Source organism: Aptenodytes forsteri, unplaced genomic scaffold (genome assembly GCF_000699145.1).
Source record: "Aptenodytes forsteri isolate BGI_AS27 unplaced genomic scaffold, ASM69914v1 Scaffold81, whole genome shotgun sequence".
Taxonomy (NCBI): Eukaryota; Metazoa; Chordata; class Aves; order Sphenisciformes; family Spheniscidae; genus Aptenodytes; species Aptenodytes forsteri.
In genome coordinates, this window is record NW_008795259.1 from 5,541,748 (window position 1) to 5,560,439 (window position 18,692).

Sequence of the window (18,692 nt, forward strand, 5' to 3'; positions counted from 1 at the left end):
GGGCATCTATTGCTGGCCCTGGCATCAAACTGGTAGGAGTGGGATGGATTGAGGTTCCCCTCCCCCGGCATCTCTAGTTTAAAGCCCTCTTCACCAGCTTTGCAAGCCTATGACTGAAGATGCTCTTCCTCTCCTCTGACAGATGGACCCCGTCAGCCCCCAGCTTTACTTAAGGTTGATAATTAGCTAATATTTAAAAAAACCAAGTTAGCAGCCTGGACGGCACTAATAGTACTTTGTCAGAACTAAGCCTCATTCAGGCTCAGATCCCACACTTACCTGAGTCAATATACATATTTGCCTTGCTTTCAGTAGGCATCATATGAACCCCTCAGTACATGTGACAGACACGTACACTTCCAGTGTACCTGTTATTAAGCATATTTGTATCCCTAACCTGACTTCAGAGGATGACAGGGCAGAAAAAAAAACATTCAAAAAGGGAATATCATTATCCATGAAACATAATCTTTCAGCTGTTGTACTTTTGTCACCTGTTTTAGAAGAGGAATAGTGTTCTGCACTCAGCAGAGCATCTTTGTTCCTTTAAAAGAAGTTTTCTGTTTCTAGGCAGAACATAATGAACCCAGAATTGATAGTAAACTTAGAAAAAGCAACTTTGGATGGATGTGTGCTATAGGATGGCTTTTCCTAGCTGTCTTTGACTTGTGTTTGCCTGAACAGACCTCAACACTGTCATGCAGTCAGCCGGTAGAGGGTAGTATGTTCATAGAGATACTGCATTGTCTGAGTCTTCTGTCACTGAGGTAGGTAACAAAAAACTGCTGAATATCAGACAAACTGCTTGATTCAATGGTCTTTTGAAGCCATCTGATGCCCCACTAAACACCAGAGATGAGTTGCTGAGCCATAATGACTATCTGAAAGTCTGAATTAACCATGCAGTGACTTTTGACCAAAACTTCTGGGAAAAAGCTTGTTGGAAGCAGAGATTGATTATGGATCTTGGGTAATGACTGTGGTCATGGTACTCCCGTTCTGTAACAAATGAAATAAATATTGATTCTGATAAGTCTCATCTGCCTAACTTTATTTTTCTTACTCCCTCTCAGTGTTGGACTTTGCCTTGCCAGCCCGCTGTTGTCATGGGTGTATCAGTCTTCATACTCGCGGGTCTCCTTGTGCATTGTGTGTTCTTGGTCTCCATTTTTGACATCTACTTCAGCTCTCCCCTCGTTCATGGTATGACTCCTCAGCAGACTCCACTACCACCTCCGGCAAAACGTCTTGTACTCTTTGTTGCTGATGGTCTGCGGGCAGATTCGCTGTATGAATTGAACAGCAACAATACGCCCCGAGCACCCTACCTGCGGTAAGTCCATCTGAAAATGCTACTGATCCAGAAGATGTTTGCTTCTGGAGGCAGCTCTGTGTAATGTTGAAAAGAGAACAAGAGGAACAACAGCAACTGTGGTGGCTTGGGTACTGCTTTCCCTCTGCCTTTGAAGTAACAAACTTTGCAGAGTTACACTCTGCAGAAATGCATGAACCTGAGTTGGTGTCCCCTTTTGTCAAGTAAAGCTGCTAAACCATGAACAGAGTAAATTGAGTCAATATTGTCCTCTGAAAACGACAGCTAGCCAGTGACTGAGTAGAGTGTGAACTTTCTCCGTTCATATCAGTATGGTATAAATTCTGAAGCCTAACAGAGTCGTTAATTTAAACTGCTTCTTGGATGTTCAGTTTAGGAGTAGTAGTTCATTAATGTGCTTGTCTTCTAATTCTAAGCTACTGATGAAGCTTTTTAAGGAGTGATTAAGAAAGATGGCCTGAATGGATCTAACAGCAGGCTGCCACTTCCTATTTGTTCCACCCTTCCTGCATGTGTGACCCTGCTGCCTCCCTCGTGCTCTCTAGTGCGTGTCTGATTGCTTAATGGAATGATTTGGTTTAAGATTGTGAAAAACTAGTCCTGCCAAAAAAGTGTTAAAAGTCATATCCTTGAGTGCTTAAAACTAATTTTCACCAACCTTCTCTGTTTCCTTATATCACGATAATTATTTGATCGTAAGACAAATCATTACCTAGACTAAAAAAAGTAGACAGTATTAAATAAGACTACTTTTGTGTAATAGCACTGGTCTGGCTTGAATATCAGAGCAAACCCGAATAATCAATCATCTGAAGCTGTCAGGGCGTTTGCAGTCTGCTACAGGAATCTGAGGAGCCCTTGCTCAGCACTTGCCAGCTTATATGGGATTACTTGTACCTGCTTCTCCTGTTGTTAGTGTTTTTGTAAGGTGCTGTCTGCCACCGGCAGATGTCTGCCACATCAGCGTGAGTTTTCCCTGTCTTTTAGCAGTGGACTTCACACTTCTTCCAGAGCAGTTTCTTCTCTTGGCAGTAAAACTGTTGGTCTTTTGCACCATCAACAAGATGTGAATGCTCTAACGGCCCCATCGCTAGGAGCAGTGGTGGGTAGTGGCTAGGAAAGAGTTATAATGGATATTTTTGCCATTAAGTGGTTTGAGTTTTTCGGTTTCACCCATTCAGCGTTATCACGTGTGTCTACAAATAAAAAGTTAAACCGTGTATTAGCTTGTCCAGTATTTGGAAGTTTGCACTTTTGCTGTCTCTGCTTTACCTTGTTTGTGGAGTTACGGGCTTTCTATTTCAAAATCTGTAGAAGTAAAACATTGTCACCTGTGCTGAAAGTACACAGGTGAATAGAGGGGAAGAACTGCCTTGTAACAAGCAAAGATGCTGGTGGGTCACTGAGTGGAATAAAATGCCAGTAGAGGTTTGAAGTGCCATCTGTATTTCTCTCTGTGTCTCATTCTGCATAAAATGCATGTGTATGTGAGAGGTGATGAAAAGAGAAAGCACGTGGCATGTTGTGCTTTCTGAAAGGTGGAGGGCTGGGCAGTCCAGGGCGTATCTTCAGCTCTATTACATATATTGCTACAATTTTGAAGCAAGAGGCTCAGTGTTTTGTCACCGAACCTTTAAGCTACACAACTTCCATAAGTTAACCTTGTAAACAGTTCAACAAGATCAGATGTTGGTTGCTGGAAGTGTTTCCTTTTTTATTCTGCCAAGTTATTGCTGTCTGAGCTTTCCTTTTTCAATAATATTAACCCAAAGTATATGCAAATTAATACAAAGTTCACTTTTTTGCACATTCATTCCTAATTGCCAAGTGTTCAGTCCCTTATTAATGGGCAACGTAACAGCCAGATTACTTGTCTCATCCAGGTGGAGCACTTTGGGAACTATTGGGTTGTTAATGAGGAAAGATTATCTTTAAATGAGCAAGAACCATTTGTGTAGCAATGTGCTATAAATAGAAGCAAAGTTTTAGTAGGTACATAAAATTAATAATAAATATCTATTAGGCTTGGAGCAGATTGCTGGCTGATGTATGCCAAGTACCTAGTCTGTTCTCTTACAAGTATTCTTGAAACACTGCTGAAAAACAGATTTTCTGATAGCTGTGAGGGATGGTAGGTGGTCTGAATTGTTACAAATATTCTTGAAAAATCTGTTTTTCAGCAGTGTTCTGATAGCTGTGAGGGATGGTAGGTGGTCTGAATTGCTGTGGTGGTGGTGGTTTTGGGGAAGATGTTTTATTCCTTGCCTGTCATGTTTCAGCCATATTACTATATCATATTCATATTCATCATTGTTATTATGGGTAGCTAATGTTTATACTGTCAAGGAAATTAATTTTTTTTAATGGTTCTTTTGAGAAAAAGGCTTTGAAATAATTCAAAATAGCTAAATGAGTTTTGAACAGGTAAATGACCATATCTGGCGATTATTTTTTTATGCCTGGTATGTGTTGTTGACTTCACGTCCTGTGATACAGTCCCACAAAAGCAAAGGTAAAGGATTACTTTCCAACTCAATAGAAATCAAATTCTAATTAAAACAATTTCCTACCTGTTGTGACAATGAAGTGTAAGGAGGGCCAGAAGTGTTTTATTTTTGTCTTAAATCTTCCACTAATGCTAGTGCAATGCATTTTGATCAGTCTCTCCAGTGAGAATAAATTAGAAACCACTTGAACTAATGCTTAAATCCTTTTTTCAAATTAGTACTTTTTTCAGTACAACTCGTCTTAAAACCTAGCTGAGAGCTAGGAATAACATGTCAGAGTGCTATATCACCTTTTACATTTTTCACTGTAATATTTGGGCTATTCCATATAGTCCTGTGAGCTTTCAAGTAGGCCTGAGAATGTGAGGTCTAAGATGAGTTAAAAAAAACCCAACAAGCAAACTCTGAATCCTGCAAGCTTAGAGTGGAGTCTGAAATGTTAGGTTGTGGTTTGATTCTTACTTCATTAGTGAGAAATATATTTAAAGCTGAGTGTACAGATCTTGTAATTAACAGTTGTATAAAATCTCTGTTAAAAATAAAGTTACAAAGCATGAACTTAAAATCTACTTGGGCTAAAACACATCCCATAAAAATACAGCAAATTTTGTAGCTTATATCATGAACAACAAAAATACAGTTTCCCGACAGATTTGACTCTTAAAGACTGCTTTGAATTTGTTCAGAAGATTCTGCTGCTTTTTTCCTAAACATTAGTATAAGGTATGTCCTGGTGTGTTTTGTTTGTTTTCTTTCTCCCCTTGCTCTGACAGTGGGCAGTGAATCTTTCTCTTCTTCCAGAAGATGGAGACAAGAAAACAGCATATGGTAATGCTCACCGCTTGCTCTCCAACAGGCTCCAGCTGTTCATATCTTCAGCAGACAAGAGTAGTTTATGAGGCTGTTTCTTACATTCGGGCTTTGTCCTCTATTTTCTTTGCTTTTTATCTGTTATAACTATTGTATGTGCATAATCCCTAGACAATTTATGTATTTCCGTATATGTGGTGAGAGGGTATTCTCCTTCACTTCGGTTTAATTACAAAAGATACAAGGTTTACTTAAATTTTCTCCATGTTGCTGAAATGATTTGCACCTTACATTTACGTAGTTTTTTAATTCTCTTGATGCTGGCTTCCAATATTCAGCACAGATAAAGGCAGACATGGTCACAAGAACTAATTATAATTGAGCATATTTAATGAGTAAGAGAAGATTGAACTAGATGCTTTCAAGCTAAATGGAAAGAACAAAGGAAAGTAACACCAGGCAGAAACAATCTGTTGGGGGGGGGAAGTAAACTATAGCAGAAGAAAATAGTATGTTAATTCTAAGTGTATTAGAACACCACCTAAACTCATCTGTTTGCAGTGCTGATGGGCCACAATAGTAATGTTCTCTGTGGGGTGTTATAATATAGAACTATTTGCAGGTTAATGTTCTGCTTGTTTTGCTGCATAGCAGGCGGTAGTGAAAATTTGTTTTAGTCTGGGGGTTTTTTTTGCATTTCCTGCCTTACGTCTCCTGTCACTCTTTTTATCTGCAATTCATTGTACCTTCAAGAAGTCATAAGCATTAACTGCCTTGTATCCTGTTTTCAGGGGTATTCTAGAGAATAATGGCAGCTGGGGAATCTCTCACACCCGGGTCCCTACAGAATCCAGGCCAGGGCACGTTGCGCTTATCGCTGGATTTTATGAAGATGTCAGTGCAGTTGCTAAAGGTATGCTGGTCCTAAAGCTTTGAACACTGTCCTCCAAAATAAGGTGTTTTAGTGATGTGCTGGGCTTCTAGATGATTATTGATAAACACCTGCGTAGTGGTTTGTATACCAAGATTATATAGAAAAGAATAATTTTGGATGGATTTCCTACTCCTAATATTGGTAGCTATGAAAATAGCTTACATAAGTTAATATTTTGTAACATGGTAAAATTTAGCACCCTGAGTCTAAAAGTGGAAGTATCTTATGGAGCGACCTCTTCACGTAACAGAGTTTTTAATTATCGTTTGGGATCTAATGGGAGATGGCTAAGTAGGTGTCGCCAACAAGAAGCGAACTGCGGTGTCTTAGCTGAACCTTTGCTAGGTTGAGTTGGAGAATCAGTAGCAAAATAAAGCGAAAACCCCAACTATGTGTTTTGTCCAGAGCTAGCTGTTACTGCATGCTTGGTGGTTAATAATGTGGAACAAGCCTTTGCATTACTGACTTGGTCTTTTGTGTGGTCCTCTGCCTTCCCCCAGGCTTCCAGGCCTCAACACGTGTAATGTGTGTTGGTTTTGGACAGGGGAGGTCAGAGGAATTACTTGGTCTTGTCCATGTTCCTAATCAAAAGGTTCTTCCTTCTGACATCTGCTACAAATGCAGGATTGGCAGGAATTGCCATTAAGAGCATCTCTATATTTCTGTGAGCTGCCTTGTCATGGAAACAGAAGATCTTGAAGGTTTTATTTTGATGAAGTGGAACGTGACTGCTGGAAATACGATATATGAGTGTGTAATTTATTGCCTAAAATGCCAAAAGCTGAGTTCAGACAACAAGGGATTTAGAATTCAGGATAATTTTAGCTGTTTATAAGGTAAACCAGCTGTGTGTTTTGTCTGTTTGGATCCCTGCATAATGAGATTGGCTTAGGTTTTCAGCTCACTTCTGGGGAGTGAATGGGGGACTAATTGCAAATAGAGGTTGAAATCGAAGTAAAACCAAGACTCGCAAAGTGGAGTACATTGTGAAATAATAGAAGGGAAACTTTTTAAAAAAAAAAAACACCAAACCAAAACAAAAGACATTTTGCGTGTACTATCAATCTTAGCAGTCAACGAGATCTTCTGGCAACCCCAGTTACATCCAGGTATGTTTGTTTAACAGGATGGAAGGAGAATCCAGTGGAATTTGACTCTGTTTTCAACGAAAGTAAATATACTTGGAGCTGGGGAAGTCCAGATATTTTGCCAATGTTTGCAAAAGGTAAGGTTTAAATTTTGTGAATCTTTAACACGTAGTTATCAGGTAGTAATGTTGTCCCACAAGCGGTGTCCGGTACCCAGTGTGCAGTAAGCCAATCTTACACACAGAGACGAGATATTTATCTATCTCCTGTTTGTGCGAAGACGGGTGCTAGGTGGTAATTCCACACAGTAAACCAATCTTACACACAAAGACAAGATATTTATCTATCTCCTGTTTGTGCGAAGACGGGTGCTAGGTGGTAATTCCACAAAGCTAGCACCCCACACAAAAGAACTACAGCGTATTTATATTGTTACATGATTAGTAAAAACCTGCCTAAATTCATGCTGATAGGTTAGTTATGTTCAAATCAGCCTCGCTTGCCATGTAAATTTGCACGCATGCTCCTTGCAGGTGTCGGGAGCAAGTCTTTCCAATCTTAAATTGAATTGGTGGTTGCGATCTCCCCCTGCCACCTTTACCTTTCCCCTAGTTACCGCAGTTTTTTGCTGACTTCTTGGTTTTTTGGCAATCATCTAGCCTCTGATGCCTTCTAGGGCAGGATGTTCCCCTTTTATCAGTCTTTTAGTTCTTCTTCAAGGGCATAATCGTTGTAAGGCATGCATTGTTTATACAAGGTAATCAGGCTAGTACAATGAAGACTATGGTCTAGGATAGGTATTAACCTAAAACACATGGCTACAGTAACATAGACACTTACAGTTTTTGAGTTAGAGAAGGTGAATGAAATATTTCCAGTTTGCATATTTGTGTATACCTGATTTCTAGTTTGTGAATTCAAGACTGGGTGGAGAAAAAGAAGCAAGCTTTTAAAGAGGATATCCCTATTTATTACTCATCCATTTAAAGAGGCCTTCCCTAATTCTATCAGCATACTAAAGGAAACACACCCTTAGTTAAAAGGACCTAATGCTTTTTTCTTTGGTTGAGGTTTAAAGCTCTTGTTTGCAAGCCTGCAGCTGGAGTTTTATTTCCTCTGCATGCAGCTCCCAGTGAGTTGGGTGACAGAACTGCAGCCATCCTTTTTGAGTGTCTGAGCTGGAGAAGTAGTTTATTGTGGGTTATCCTGCTTCTACTCCAGAACAATAATGTGTAAAGGGAAGAACTGTATGCAAGTAGGAACTGCCTGGTTCTATTCCTGAAGCTGAGATCTTTTCCCCGTGGTGTGCAGTGTGTTAAAGTCTTGTCAGCCCAGTACAATTGGTCTTTGAGCATGCAGAGACTGCTGAGCAACACTTTAAACATTTAAAGGGTCTCCAAGTTTAATTTCGTTTTGTTCTTGGAAGAATGAGGGCATATACACCCTTTCCCATAATCTCAGAATAAAACAGACTGAAGTGAAAAGGGGACAAGCTAGGGGCATGTGCTGCTGTTCTAAGTATTGCCATTGACAGATCAGAAAAATGTGATAGGCAGGATAGGAGTGGAATTTAATATTGGTTTAGAAAAAGCGTACATGATATTTCTTGTGATGATTCTTGAACTTTTCCTGAACTCCAGTCTCTTCCCCGTCTCCTCCTGATATTCTGCCCCACACACACCTCTTTTCTGTTCTTTGCTTGATCCTCATAAGTTTATGGTAAGCTGTAAAAATATCTCCTGATAATTTCCCATGACCTCAGATTACAGCTTGTATTTGGGAATATTGCGATGGTGGCTGGGGAAAGGGGAAAGGTAGTACACTGCCCTTGCACGGATTGTTTACATTTTTTTGAGATACGTTCTTGGGAAAATATTTGGGGAATTCAAGAATTTCCCAGAGCCCTGTCCTTCTACTGGTTTTGTTTGAGTAAGAAGATAAGCAGAGGGCTTGGAAGCAGCTTTGATGTTATCTGGAGGGATGTGCAAGGGTAATACCATACTGTTGCTGTGTCTCTCAATACGGCTTGTTCTGAGTGGCATCAACAATGGAGCTTTCTTTTGCTGGAGGAGGGAGGTCTCCCAAAATTGAGAAAGGTTTAGTGCAGCGCTGTATCCGAGAAGTAGATGCTGTATGGGGAAAATGAATCATAGTTTCTCATGATAGAAAGGTAGATTAACTTCTTTTGGTAGAAAAAGGTATTTCCCCTTCTTCCAAAGAGGACAAGTTTTATAATACAGAAAGGATTTTATAATACAGAATTTCCAAAGAGGAGACGTTTTATAATACAGAAGGGAATGGAATCAAGTGTTTGCTCTTTACTTTTACAAAAAAGCCAAAAAGGAGATAGGGGAGCATAGCTTAATTTCTCTCCCTCTTATTGTGTTGCAAATTAGTGAGGTCACAGGACTCTTCTTGTGTGTATTCTATCATGCTAAAATGTTCAGAATTTTATTAACTGTTTCACTGCTTTCATTGGATGATGCATAAAGAGTATGTAATACCTGCTGGTTTTTGGGAAGGGGAGAGAAATCCTTTGTTTCCTGTCCTTGTTTATGTTCTTCAGGTCCTTTTCCTGTCATAAAATAAATATTTCAATGAAATGGTTGAGGATTCTATAGAGAAGGTAAATAAAATGCTCACAGATCTCTTTCAATATCAAAATAGATATGCATGAAATCTAAATTTGTTAATTTAAATGTGTGATTAGTGTTTTAGTTTGAGAAAATGTCCGAAGTACCTTTGGAACTGGTGTGCAATTTACTTACATCTTAAGCAGGATTAAAAGGTGTTAGTTTCTAATAGTTAAACTTACTTAAGCTACACAAGGTTAAAATTAGTACACTGAATTTATTTTCTATGATATTTTTAGATTATGACCTTGAAATTACCTGAAAATGTACTTTCAAAATGCCTGTTTTATTTCCAGAATGCTCCTTAAAATTTTGAGGTTTTCTTCTAGACTTGCCAGAATTTGCGGTTTGACTGGAACAGTCCAGTCCTGTACTGTTTTGTCATGGGTCTAGGTTGGAGTATAATCCAGAGTATTAAATGCCATGCTGAAAAAGGAGCTGAGACTATTGCTTCTGTTAAGGGAAGTAGGTATTAGTCCTTTGCACCCAGATTGCCATTTGTTCCACAGGTTCCCTTTCTCTCTCTTGGAAACTAGCAGCAAGGCTAGGGTCATTGTTTAGCTTGAGTATGAAAAAGGGTATTGTCAAGACCATGGGGACAAGCAGGACAAACCTTCATCAGGGTTATTCTGGACAGACAGACCTCTTGGTCTCCTCTTCTAGTTCCTTGTTCCTACAGCGCACAAAGAAAAATGCAGAATTTCTCACATTCCTCACCTGGCTGTGTTTGATGACAGCTCTCTGATGCCCACGCTCTGTCGGCTCAGTGTCTGACTGTCCTTGTGCCTTCATTCTTTTTTCCCCTCTTTTGTGCCTGCAAAATTTGCTAGCAAAAATCTCTTGCTGGTCTGGGTTCTGACCCATGAAAGGCTTGTCAGACACAGGACCTGCCCTGCTAGCAGAGCAAGAGCTTTGCTTTCTGCAGGATATAAATCTTATTGTAAGAGAGTGATAACTTGATCCCTGATCCTAATATTTGAATATTGATGCTGAGGGCGAGATGATGTGCCAGTCAAGTCTGCAATAGGAATAGGAAGTATCTGGTGTGGGAGTTTCTGGCACCTCCAGTTATTTCCCTTAGTGTAATGGCAGCACCAAACCCAGTAGAGCTCTGTGCTCGCTTCTAAAGGATGTTTTCATCCCTGGCATCCTTCTACTTCTCTATCCCATCTTTGCTTCCTCATCCCCAGACTTAAAGAAAGTATTGGCCATATTGTTGCCTGCCACCTCTCAAACAACAGAAATAAAATAATATTTTGTAACACTTTGCATAGTAGGGTTTCTTATTTAAAAAAAAAAAAAAATCAATTATTTTATAAGCTATGCAGGCACTCCAAAACTTTCCTAGTATGGCTTCATTTTGCCACTGTTTCTCTTCATAGCAATGCAGGGTTGGGTGGGGGATTTTTTGCTCTAGTAGAAATTAGAAATGGGTAAGCAGTAGATGTGTTCCTTTGCCTGGTCTGCTAACTGCATGCTTTCATTTGGCTTCTTTGGTGTGGCACCTCTCAAAGACAGATCCTCTCGGGTTTGCTGTGACACTGCAGAAAAACAGTACAGCATTCTACCCTCTTAGACCATCAGTCATCCTGACAGTGATGGCCAGGGCTTATTTCTTCTTCTGAACTCATTTATCTGCCAGTTGAAACTCCTGAATTCACTTTTTAATGCCTGGGAGTATTTTCTTCCTTTTCTTTCAGACTGTGAGAACTGCAGCGAGTGTTCTGGGTGATGAGTAGTAGCAATGTCTCCTGGGGGGCAGGGGGAGCTGCAGAAAATCTGTGCCAGCTTTCATCTTCCTGGCCTGAAATACCTGCATCCCTTGTGTGGGTTTGAACATAATCTTGGTAAAACAGCTCCCTTATACTGGGATGTTAGTTCATTCACAAGCCTGGAAGGTTACAAAACTGCATTATATAATTGTGACATCCAGCAAATCTGTTATATTCTCTCTGGCCATCAACTGATTGAAGAACATTTTCCCCTCTGGCAGTTTACGTAGTCATGGTAGAAATAGCATCCCCGAGCTGTAACAGCTCAGCCATTGACTGAACTATTTCATTAAACCCCACCTAACTTCAGATCTTTCCAGGACTTCAGAAGTTAATTTTCTTCTAGGTCTTCATCTTTTTTCCCCCCTTTCTCTGCTTTGCTCTCTTGACAGTGAGTACAGAATGAAATTGCCTTGTCCAGATGCTGTGTTTTTGCATCAGTGGCCCTCATGTTGTATTTTATGCCTGAACATAGTCCAGTAGATCTCCCTTTTATATTTTAAATCCATGTTTTAAAGATGCAGACTTTGAATATTGCCTTTCTGAAGTTGTCCACTTGGCTTTCGATACTGCGTTGCCTCCTAGAATTGATGTACAGTAACTAAGTAACATCCTTCCTGTTGCCTTCCTTACATGTGATATATGATGTTTTCCTGTGTAAAAGGCCTTATTGATAGGGCATTGTCTTGTATGATTCAGTTTAACAACCAAAAGCTAAGTAAATTTTCTTACACACACACCCAAAACACGTGTGTTCAAACAAGGCTCTTAATGTGTAGCTTCCTCTGTTAGAAGTTTCTCAGTGAAATTCCTTGTTTCAAAACTAAATTCTGTTTAATTTGCTTTAACTGGGATTTGTTCTACTCCTATCTGCTTTTCCATACTTTATTTCGTCACCTGAGCATACTGGATATCAGCACCTCAGAGGAATGAGGAGCAGTGTTAAGCTAATGAGTTAAAATGGTATCCAGGCTTCAAAAAAACATAAATTATGGGAAAGTTTAAAATAAGGAGAAAACTTCTTTGACTTATCTCAGGATTGTCATTCTTGATAGGTTTCTACTCCTATGGATTAATATTCATTTATTTTTGACTATGAGAAAAGGAAGAAAACTTTTCTCTGTCTCCTATTCCATCTATATTGTTTTTGCAGGTGCTACTGGAGATCACGTTTATACATTTTGTTACGCGGCAGAAAGTGAAGACTTTGGAGCACAAGATGCAGCCAAGCTTGACATGTGGGTTTTTGATCATGTTAAGGTGAGCAGAGAATCTTTTTATGCTACCTGTGTATAAAAAGCACAGCTGGGTGTTAACTTTATCATAGACCATGTTAACTTTATCATAGAACTAGAAAGTAAGAAATTTTTGAAAGGCCTATCGCTTGGGGTCATAAGTAAAAATTGCTTGAATTGATTATCATGAGTAGTGTAATGGAAGCTTAGAGGAAGTATTTGTCATTCAATGCTAATAAAAAACTTAACACTAATAGAAGTACCCTTTAAAAACATTCTTCGCTTTTCTTTGTCTTAAATTTGCATATAGTCCGAAACCCATCTTAGAGTACTACAAACCCTTTAGAATCTTGAATGTGATTAGTTAAGGATTTTATAACAAGTATTATGGCATGGCAGAAACAGTAAGTCTTCATTATGAGAAAGAAATGGACACTATTAATGACTTAATTTTTGTCAGGCTTGTCCCCGCTGTAATTATACAGTGTGGCTTGTTCTGAAGCACGTAGCTGGCTCCTGATTACCTACTGTGGTTCATGCTAGGCTGTGGCTGCCAGAGTAGTCACAGTTAGCTGCGGGAGGGGAGGGCGCAGAGGCAGCTTCGGCCCTGAAGCAGTATAACTTGTTCACGTGGTGCTCTGCTCAGCTGAGTTGGGTCAGTGCTGGTTCATGAGTGTTGTTTTCTGTGATGCTGTCACTGTAAGTATTAATAGTCCAAGGCACATAGTTTCTGACTATTCATTAATTCCTATATTCATGTTATTCCATGCTACCTCACTTGTCGTGGATTAAGAAATTCTGATAGTGGGTATTGGTGTATAAATACCTATATCAGTGGAGCAATTAGGTGAGTTACTTTCTGGATCTCGTAACAATGTTAATGGAGTTTAAGACTTAAAACTTTTTCCACCAGATCTCTGGACTGTATGCATTAACGTTAGCTAACCAGCATAAATCAAACCAAACCAAAAATAAAACTAAATAAATCAATAAACCAAATCAGCATCTATATTAGGAAGCCAAGGGTGGGTCTGCTTTAACAGTGACATAGGGTGGAAAAGTTCATTATAGTTTGCTAATTTTCAGAGGAAGTGATTTTCTGAGTTTGCAGGTGAAAAGATGTTTTTTCTGTCATCCTCTCCCTGAACGTGCACTTGTGCCAGGTTGCATGTTGTAATGTGTATGAATAATACAAATCAAATCAGGCTGTCAATTACGCTTGAATAGCTGTTGTCTTAAAGTTGCACCCTGCTGTTGTTTGGAGCTGCACAGGTATGTGAGGGTGGTACTACCTTTCTTTTGCTTCAAAACACCTAATGGCATTTCTTCTTTCAAACTATAATGATACGTTTAATATATATGTCATTACTGATGACTTTTTCCTTGGAACTGGCACCATTATTTTAAGGACTTATTTTTCCCATCTAAATTTCATATGGATAGGACTTGATTGACTGGTGTAAAACACTCATTCCATTAATCATCTCTTCAATTACACATCAGTGATTGCTTCAGAAGTGTGAAACTTGAGGCTGACTGAAACTGAGGTCACTGCTATTATAACTTGAACAACTCAGCTGTGCTGGTGAGATTATATATAAGTAACAATGACAATTTGCTGAAATCTAAATTCTGCTTTGCCTACTTTTTTTTTTCCCCCTTGAAGTTTAACCCAAAATATTTAACAACATGTCGTTGAACTCTGTTGGGCAAGGTGGTCCCTGGATTTCTGCCTTTTTAGGAAGTAAGATACGTACTCTCTCTCTCTCTACTGTGTAGTCAGCAGGTCCCAAGCACCACGAGAGCCACTTGTGGCTTCCTCTGCCCCAAAAAAGATGGAGATGAAATGGAGAATGGCTAACTAATGTTTGGGCTACTAGTGCTGGCACCCTGAAATTGCTTGTGTTCTTAAAAAGTGCTAACTAACGATAACTCAGTTGGTCAGGAGGTATGAAACTCTGACTAGTTTTTATTTGTATGGATCAGGAACAGATTGTTTAAATCATGAGTGGCGGAAAAAATGTATGATACTTGATAGTTCCTGTCATGTCTGCTTGTGGTACAAGGTGATCCTAGCCCTTTCTTGGGACAGAGAAAATTGAGTATAGGCTAGACTGGGTGGGGTTTTTATCTGCAGCTGGGTTAAAACTCAGTAATTTTAATGTGTGGTAATAGCTTGGGAGTGGCTTGGAGATCTGGATGGGTATGGAGTTGATTGTGGTTTTTCTGGTTTTGGGGTTTTTTGGTTTTTAGAAGCCTTCAAAATAATTAAGGGGCTGAGTGTAACTTAGTGTGATGTGGCCCAGTGATTCTCAGTTAAATAACCTTTACCTAGATCATAGTTTGAGTCTGTGCTAAGGAAAAATTAGGGAGCAAAATACTGGGAGTCTAGGTTAACTAACAGGGAAAAAAAAAAGATCTTTTTTAATGCATTTCCAATTTTTTAAGTATTTTGTGAAAAACAGTTTTATAAGATTGAACTCTTTTTTTAGGGTAAAATAATTAAAATTCCAGGAACTCAGTCAGTGTCGGAGATGAGTCCCAGTAATGGTCTAACCACAATTTATTATGACCACAGGGTTGGATATGCTCAAGTTGATGTCTTCTGACTTAAATGGACATGTAGGTGCAGATGGCAAACATTTTTTTTTTTTCTTTTCTCATTTTGAACACAGTACTTCATTCTTCCTTTGGCCTTTTTCTGCTGGAAGAAGGCCAGACCAAGCCTTGAGACTGTCCCTTCTGTGCCAGGGTTGGGGCTGGAGTCCAGAACTGAATGATATTAAACTTGAAAGCTCTGTAGACAGTGCCATGACTTGATGTTGATTTCTGCCAGTGGATTTCAATACAGATAGCTCTGCTCTAACTAGCAGTACAATGGTTGAATGATTTATTTTAAATGTGTAGGAGTCTCATGCATGAGCATGCTCAACTGATATAAGCCTGGCATATATATGTTTATCCCGTCTTTGTACATTTATTTTGCATCTAAAAACTGGCATAACTATTTAAACTCTTGCATCAGCACAAATCAGCATGCATAGCTTTAATCAACCAATTTAATTAAGTTGTTCTGGATTTATGTATGGAAGAGCTTTGTGAAAGGAGAAAGTTTGTTTGGTCTCTTTCTCCCTGTACATCCATGCAGTCAGCAACAGTTTACCAGCTCTATTAAAGGATCATGCTTCCATGGAGAGCTCTGTTTGGGGGAACAAACAGTCCCCAACAACTTATGTTAAACGTCTATGGAGTCCATATTTTGTTCAGACATAAGTAAATCATGTATTTGCTAGACCTTCTAGGTAGTCTTTTTTCTTCTTTGCTTTCTCCCATCCAAGGAGGGAGATGATACTAAAAGATTTCACATAGTTGTAACCAAACTTCTATTGTAATATTTTAATTAGTATTACATTATAATTAACTTTACAGTTTACTGTGAATATTTTAATGGGAAACATTGCTGATCTTACTGAATTGCGTATCAGTTGTAGCCAGGGCATTAGTTGTTGTTAGTTGCCAGAAAATCATAGAAAAGTTGCCAGAATCATGGAAGAAAGCTGAAGTGGTCATCGAGTCCAACTCCCTGCATGAAGGAGGTCCAGTTAGAGCAGGCTGCTCAGGCCTTGCCCGGTCAAGTTTTGAGCATCTTCAAGGGCAGAAATTTAACAACCTCTTGAGCACCTGTTCCAATATCGGGCTACAGTTATGGTTTATAAAATAATTTTTAAAAGTTTCTTTATCTTACTGGAATTTCCCGCACTTCAGATTGTGAGTTTCCCCTTGTCCCATCACCAAGGCCCTCTGAGCAGTCTGGCTCAATATTCTCTTCACCCTCCCAGTAGACGGTTGTAGGCAGCAATGAAATCTCTCCTTAGCTGCCTTTTCTTGACACTGAAGAAACTGAGTTCTCTCAGCCTCTTTGCTGTTTACTCCCATCCCTGAAACTTCTTGGTGACATTCGGCTTAAATATGCAAGGGAGGTGGTGTTACTGAATAGAGCAAATAAAAGGGAAACAAAAGAAATTGAGACAGAAAGATATAGATAACATATAATGGTGGCTTGGAAACTAGTGTTGAGTGGCAGTAGGTCTCAAGTTTTGTGAATACTGAGTACCAAAAAGAAGAGGCCTTTAGCAGGCTACGAGGACATATAAGGATAGTGCTGGGCAAACAGTTCAGCAACCTCCAGAGCAAGGTGAAGTGTTTTTTGCCCCTACTGTCTGGTGTCCTGCTTACCTACTCAACACCTTTATCAGCCTAAGATAACTCCTTGTGGTGAACTTCCTATTTGTTTTTTTCAGTAAACCATTTAAAAAAATGTTCCATGGGATAAAGTTTGCTATTTGCTCTGGGAAAAGATGCCACATCTTAGGTTGCGCTCATCTTCCTTCTGTTGTCTCGTTCTTAATTAGCCAGAGGTTGGGCAAGCTCTTCTGGCTGCTGCTGCTCTGGGTTACGAGGTGGCTGGGGCTGGAGGAGTGGGGTGGTTTTAGTACATCATGGGGACTCGTCTGGTGGGAGAGGAGAATCTCAGGCCTTGCCTTCCTCACGACAGTTTCTTTTGCTTAATCAGTCTGTGATAGAAAAATGCCTGCCTTCTAATATTGATCTACATGTTACGATTTAATTTTGTGAGTTTCCTGTTTGTCTGTTTTGATATGTTGTTTCCTTTTACTTAATTAAAAATAAGAAAACAGAGTTATACTGTATCCTGCAAATTACTGGTGTGCTCTGGAAGGCTGCTTCAGTCTGCGGTCAAATATGTGCAGGTGGACAGACCCCTGTGAGAAATGGAAATCTCCATAAAAATAATTCTATTGCTATTGAATGTGATCAGATTTTGTTCTTGTATCTTTATTTAAAATATCTCTCAACTTTGGTCATGATTTTGTTTGGACAAAAGCTGAAGTTGGGAGCCTGCAAATATTAGTCCATGCGGCTTGTGTATATTCAGGGGGGAAAAAAAGGTGGAATTGTGTACTGCCATGCTTTCCTGACACAGCTTACTGTGATACTCTTGCTGCCAGTTTGGTCTTCCTCTCGGTACAGTGACTGTTGTTTACACAGGGTGTGAGCTTTAGTTTTTAAGAGCTCCACTGCTATCACAGGTGTGTGATGGACTGCTCTGTCTTCTGGTGGCAGAAATGGTTCACTGGCTCTACCAGCATTTTCTGTGGACTCTTGTGTGAAATTCAAAGACGCTTTCCTTTATATTAGTGTACTGAAAAGTTCTCTGGATGCTCTTTGAACTAAAACCCTACCCAATTTTGTTTCCTTGGGCAGTGCTGCTACTAAGGAGATCATGCTGGAATAACTGTCTGCCTGCATTTTGCATTGCTGTAATACGGCTGGTCTAACACAGAATAGCTATGTCAAGACTCATTCAATCTAAGGGGAAAATCCCCCCAGCATCTGCCTCAGGGATGCTTAAGTAGGACATGTGCAAGGCAGATGTATGTTCTGTAGTTCATGTATTTGCAAAGTGTGTCTTGTTTTGTTCTGTTTTAATTTGGTTTCAGCAAACGAGTGGTAGCTTGGTATCTCAGTCCTGCAGAACCTGCTACCAGAGCAAGAGTATTTGAGACCTTTGCTTCTAGCTTGAAATCAGTAAATCAATGGAAATATAAAGCCATAAGTGGATCTCAGGAATGGTGCATAGTTGTGATTACATAGGAGACAAAGTTATCTGGTGTTTTTGCCTAAAGAAACTCGAATAACATTCAAAAAAAAAAACCCCAAAATCAAACAAAAAGACCCCTCCACTTGAGGAGTGTTGCCTGTCTTAGGCTGAAACTTTGGACTGACTGTATTGATGGTAGTTATCCTCCAAGAAGTAAATTGGGAAGTAATTAATTTTTCTCTTTCATAATTCTAATAACTACTAGTATTTTGATATGAAAACAGCTGCGTTTTAGTTTTAGTAGACTGCCTGTCATCTTTTTCCATTGTGCTCAGATTGATATTTTAATGGCTTATTCCATACAGAGCTTCTTTAATTCTTCCAGAAGTAATCAAACATTGTTCTCTGCACTGAATGAAGAGAAAGTGGTTCTGTTCCTGCATTTGCTAGGCATAGACACAAATGGACATGCTCATCGGCCAAACTCAAGGTAATTGAGATATTAAGCATATCTTTCTTATTAGTTTTAAATGGATACAGTAACTTTTTTAACAGTGCTATTTATGAAGCCTGAAACAAGACTTGCAGTCTTGAGGGTTTCTACAATAGGTCATATATATCACCGTGATTACTTATGGTCTGAATTTTCTGGGGTTTTTTGTTTTTAAGGTCTCCTCTGTAGAAGTGACAGATTTTTTGCTATATACCATGTGCCTGGTTATACTTCTGTACTCAAGTCTGATTTTTAGCAGATCATCTT

General features: G+C 39.4%; 1 protein-coding gene across 1 annotated transcript in view; it reads left to right on the forward strand.

Annotated features, from left to right (window-relative positions):
- Positions 1 to 1,076: 1,076 nt before the first annotated feature.
- The window catches only part of PIGN (phosphatidylinositol glycan anchor biosynthesis class N), a 96,189-nt gene continuing 78,573 nt past the window's right edge, over positions 1,077 to 18,692 (forward strand). The window contains exons 1-5 of the mRNA XM_009279210.2: positions 1,077 to 1,333; positions 5,442 to 5,563; positions 6,711 to 6,809; positions 12,231 to 12,337; positions 18,298 to 18,422. Of these exons, the coding sequence (XP_009277485.1) occupies positions 1,107 to 1,333; positions 5,442 to 5,563; positions 6,711 to 6,809; positions 12,231 to 12,337; positions 18,298 to 18,422 (680 nt within the window). The 5' untranslated portion in view covers positions 1,077 to 1,106. The remainder of the gene's footprint in view (positions 1,334 to 5,441; positions 5,564 to 6,710; positions 6,810 to 12,230; positions 12,338 to 18,297; positions 18,423 to 18,692) is intronic.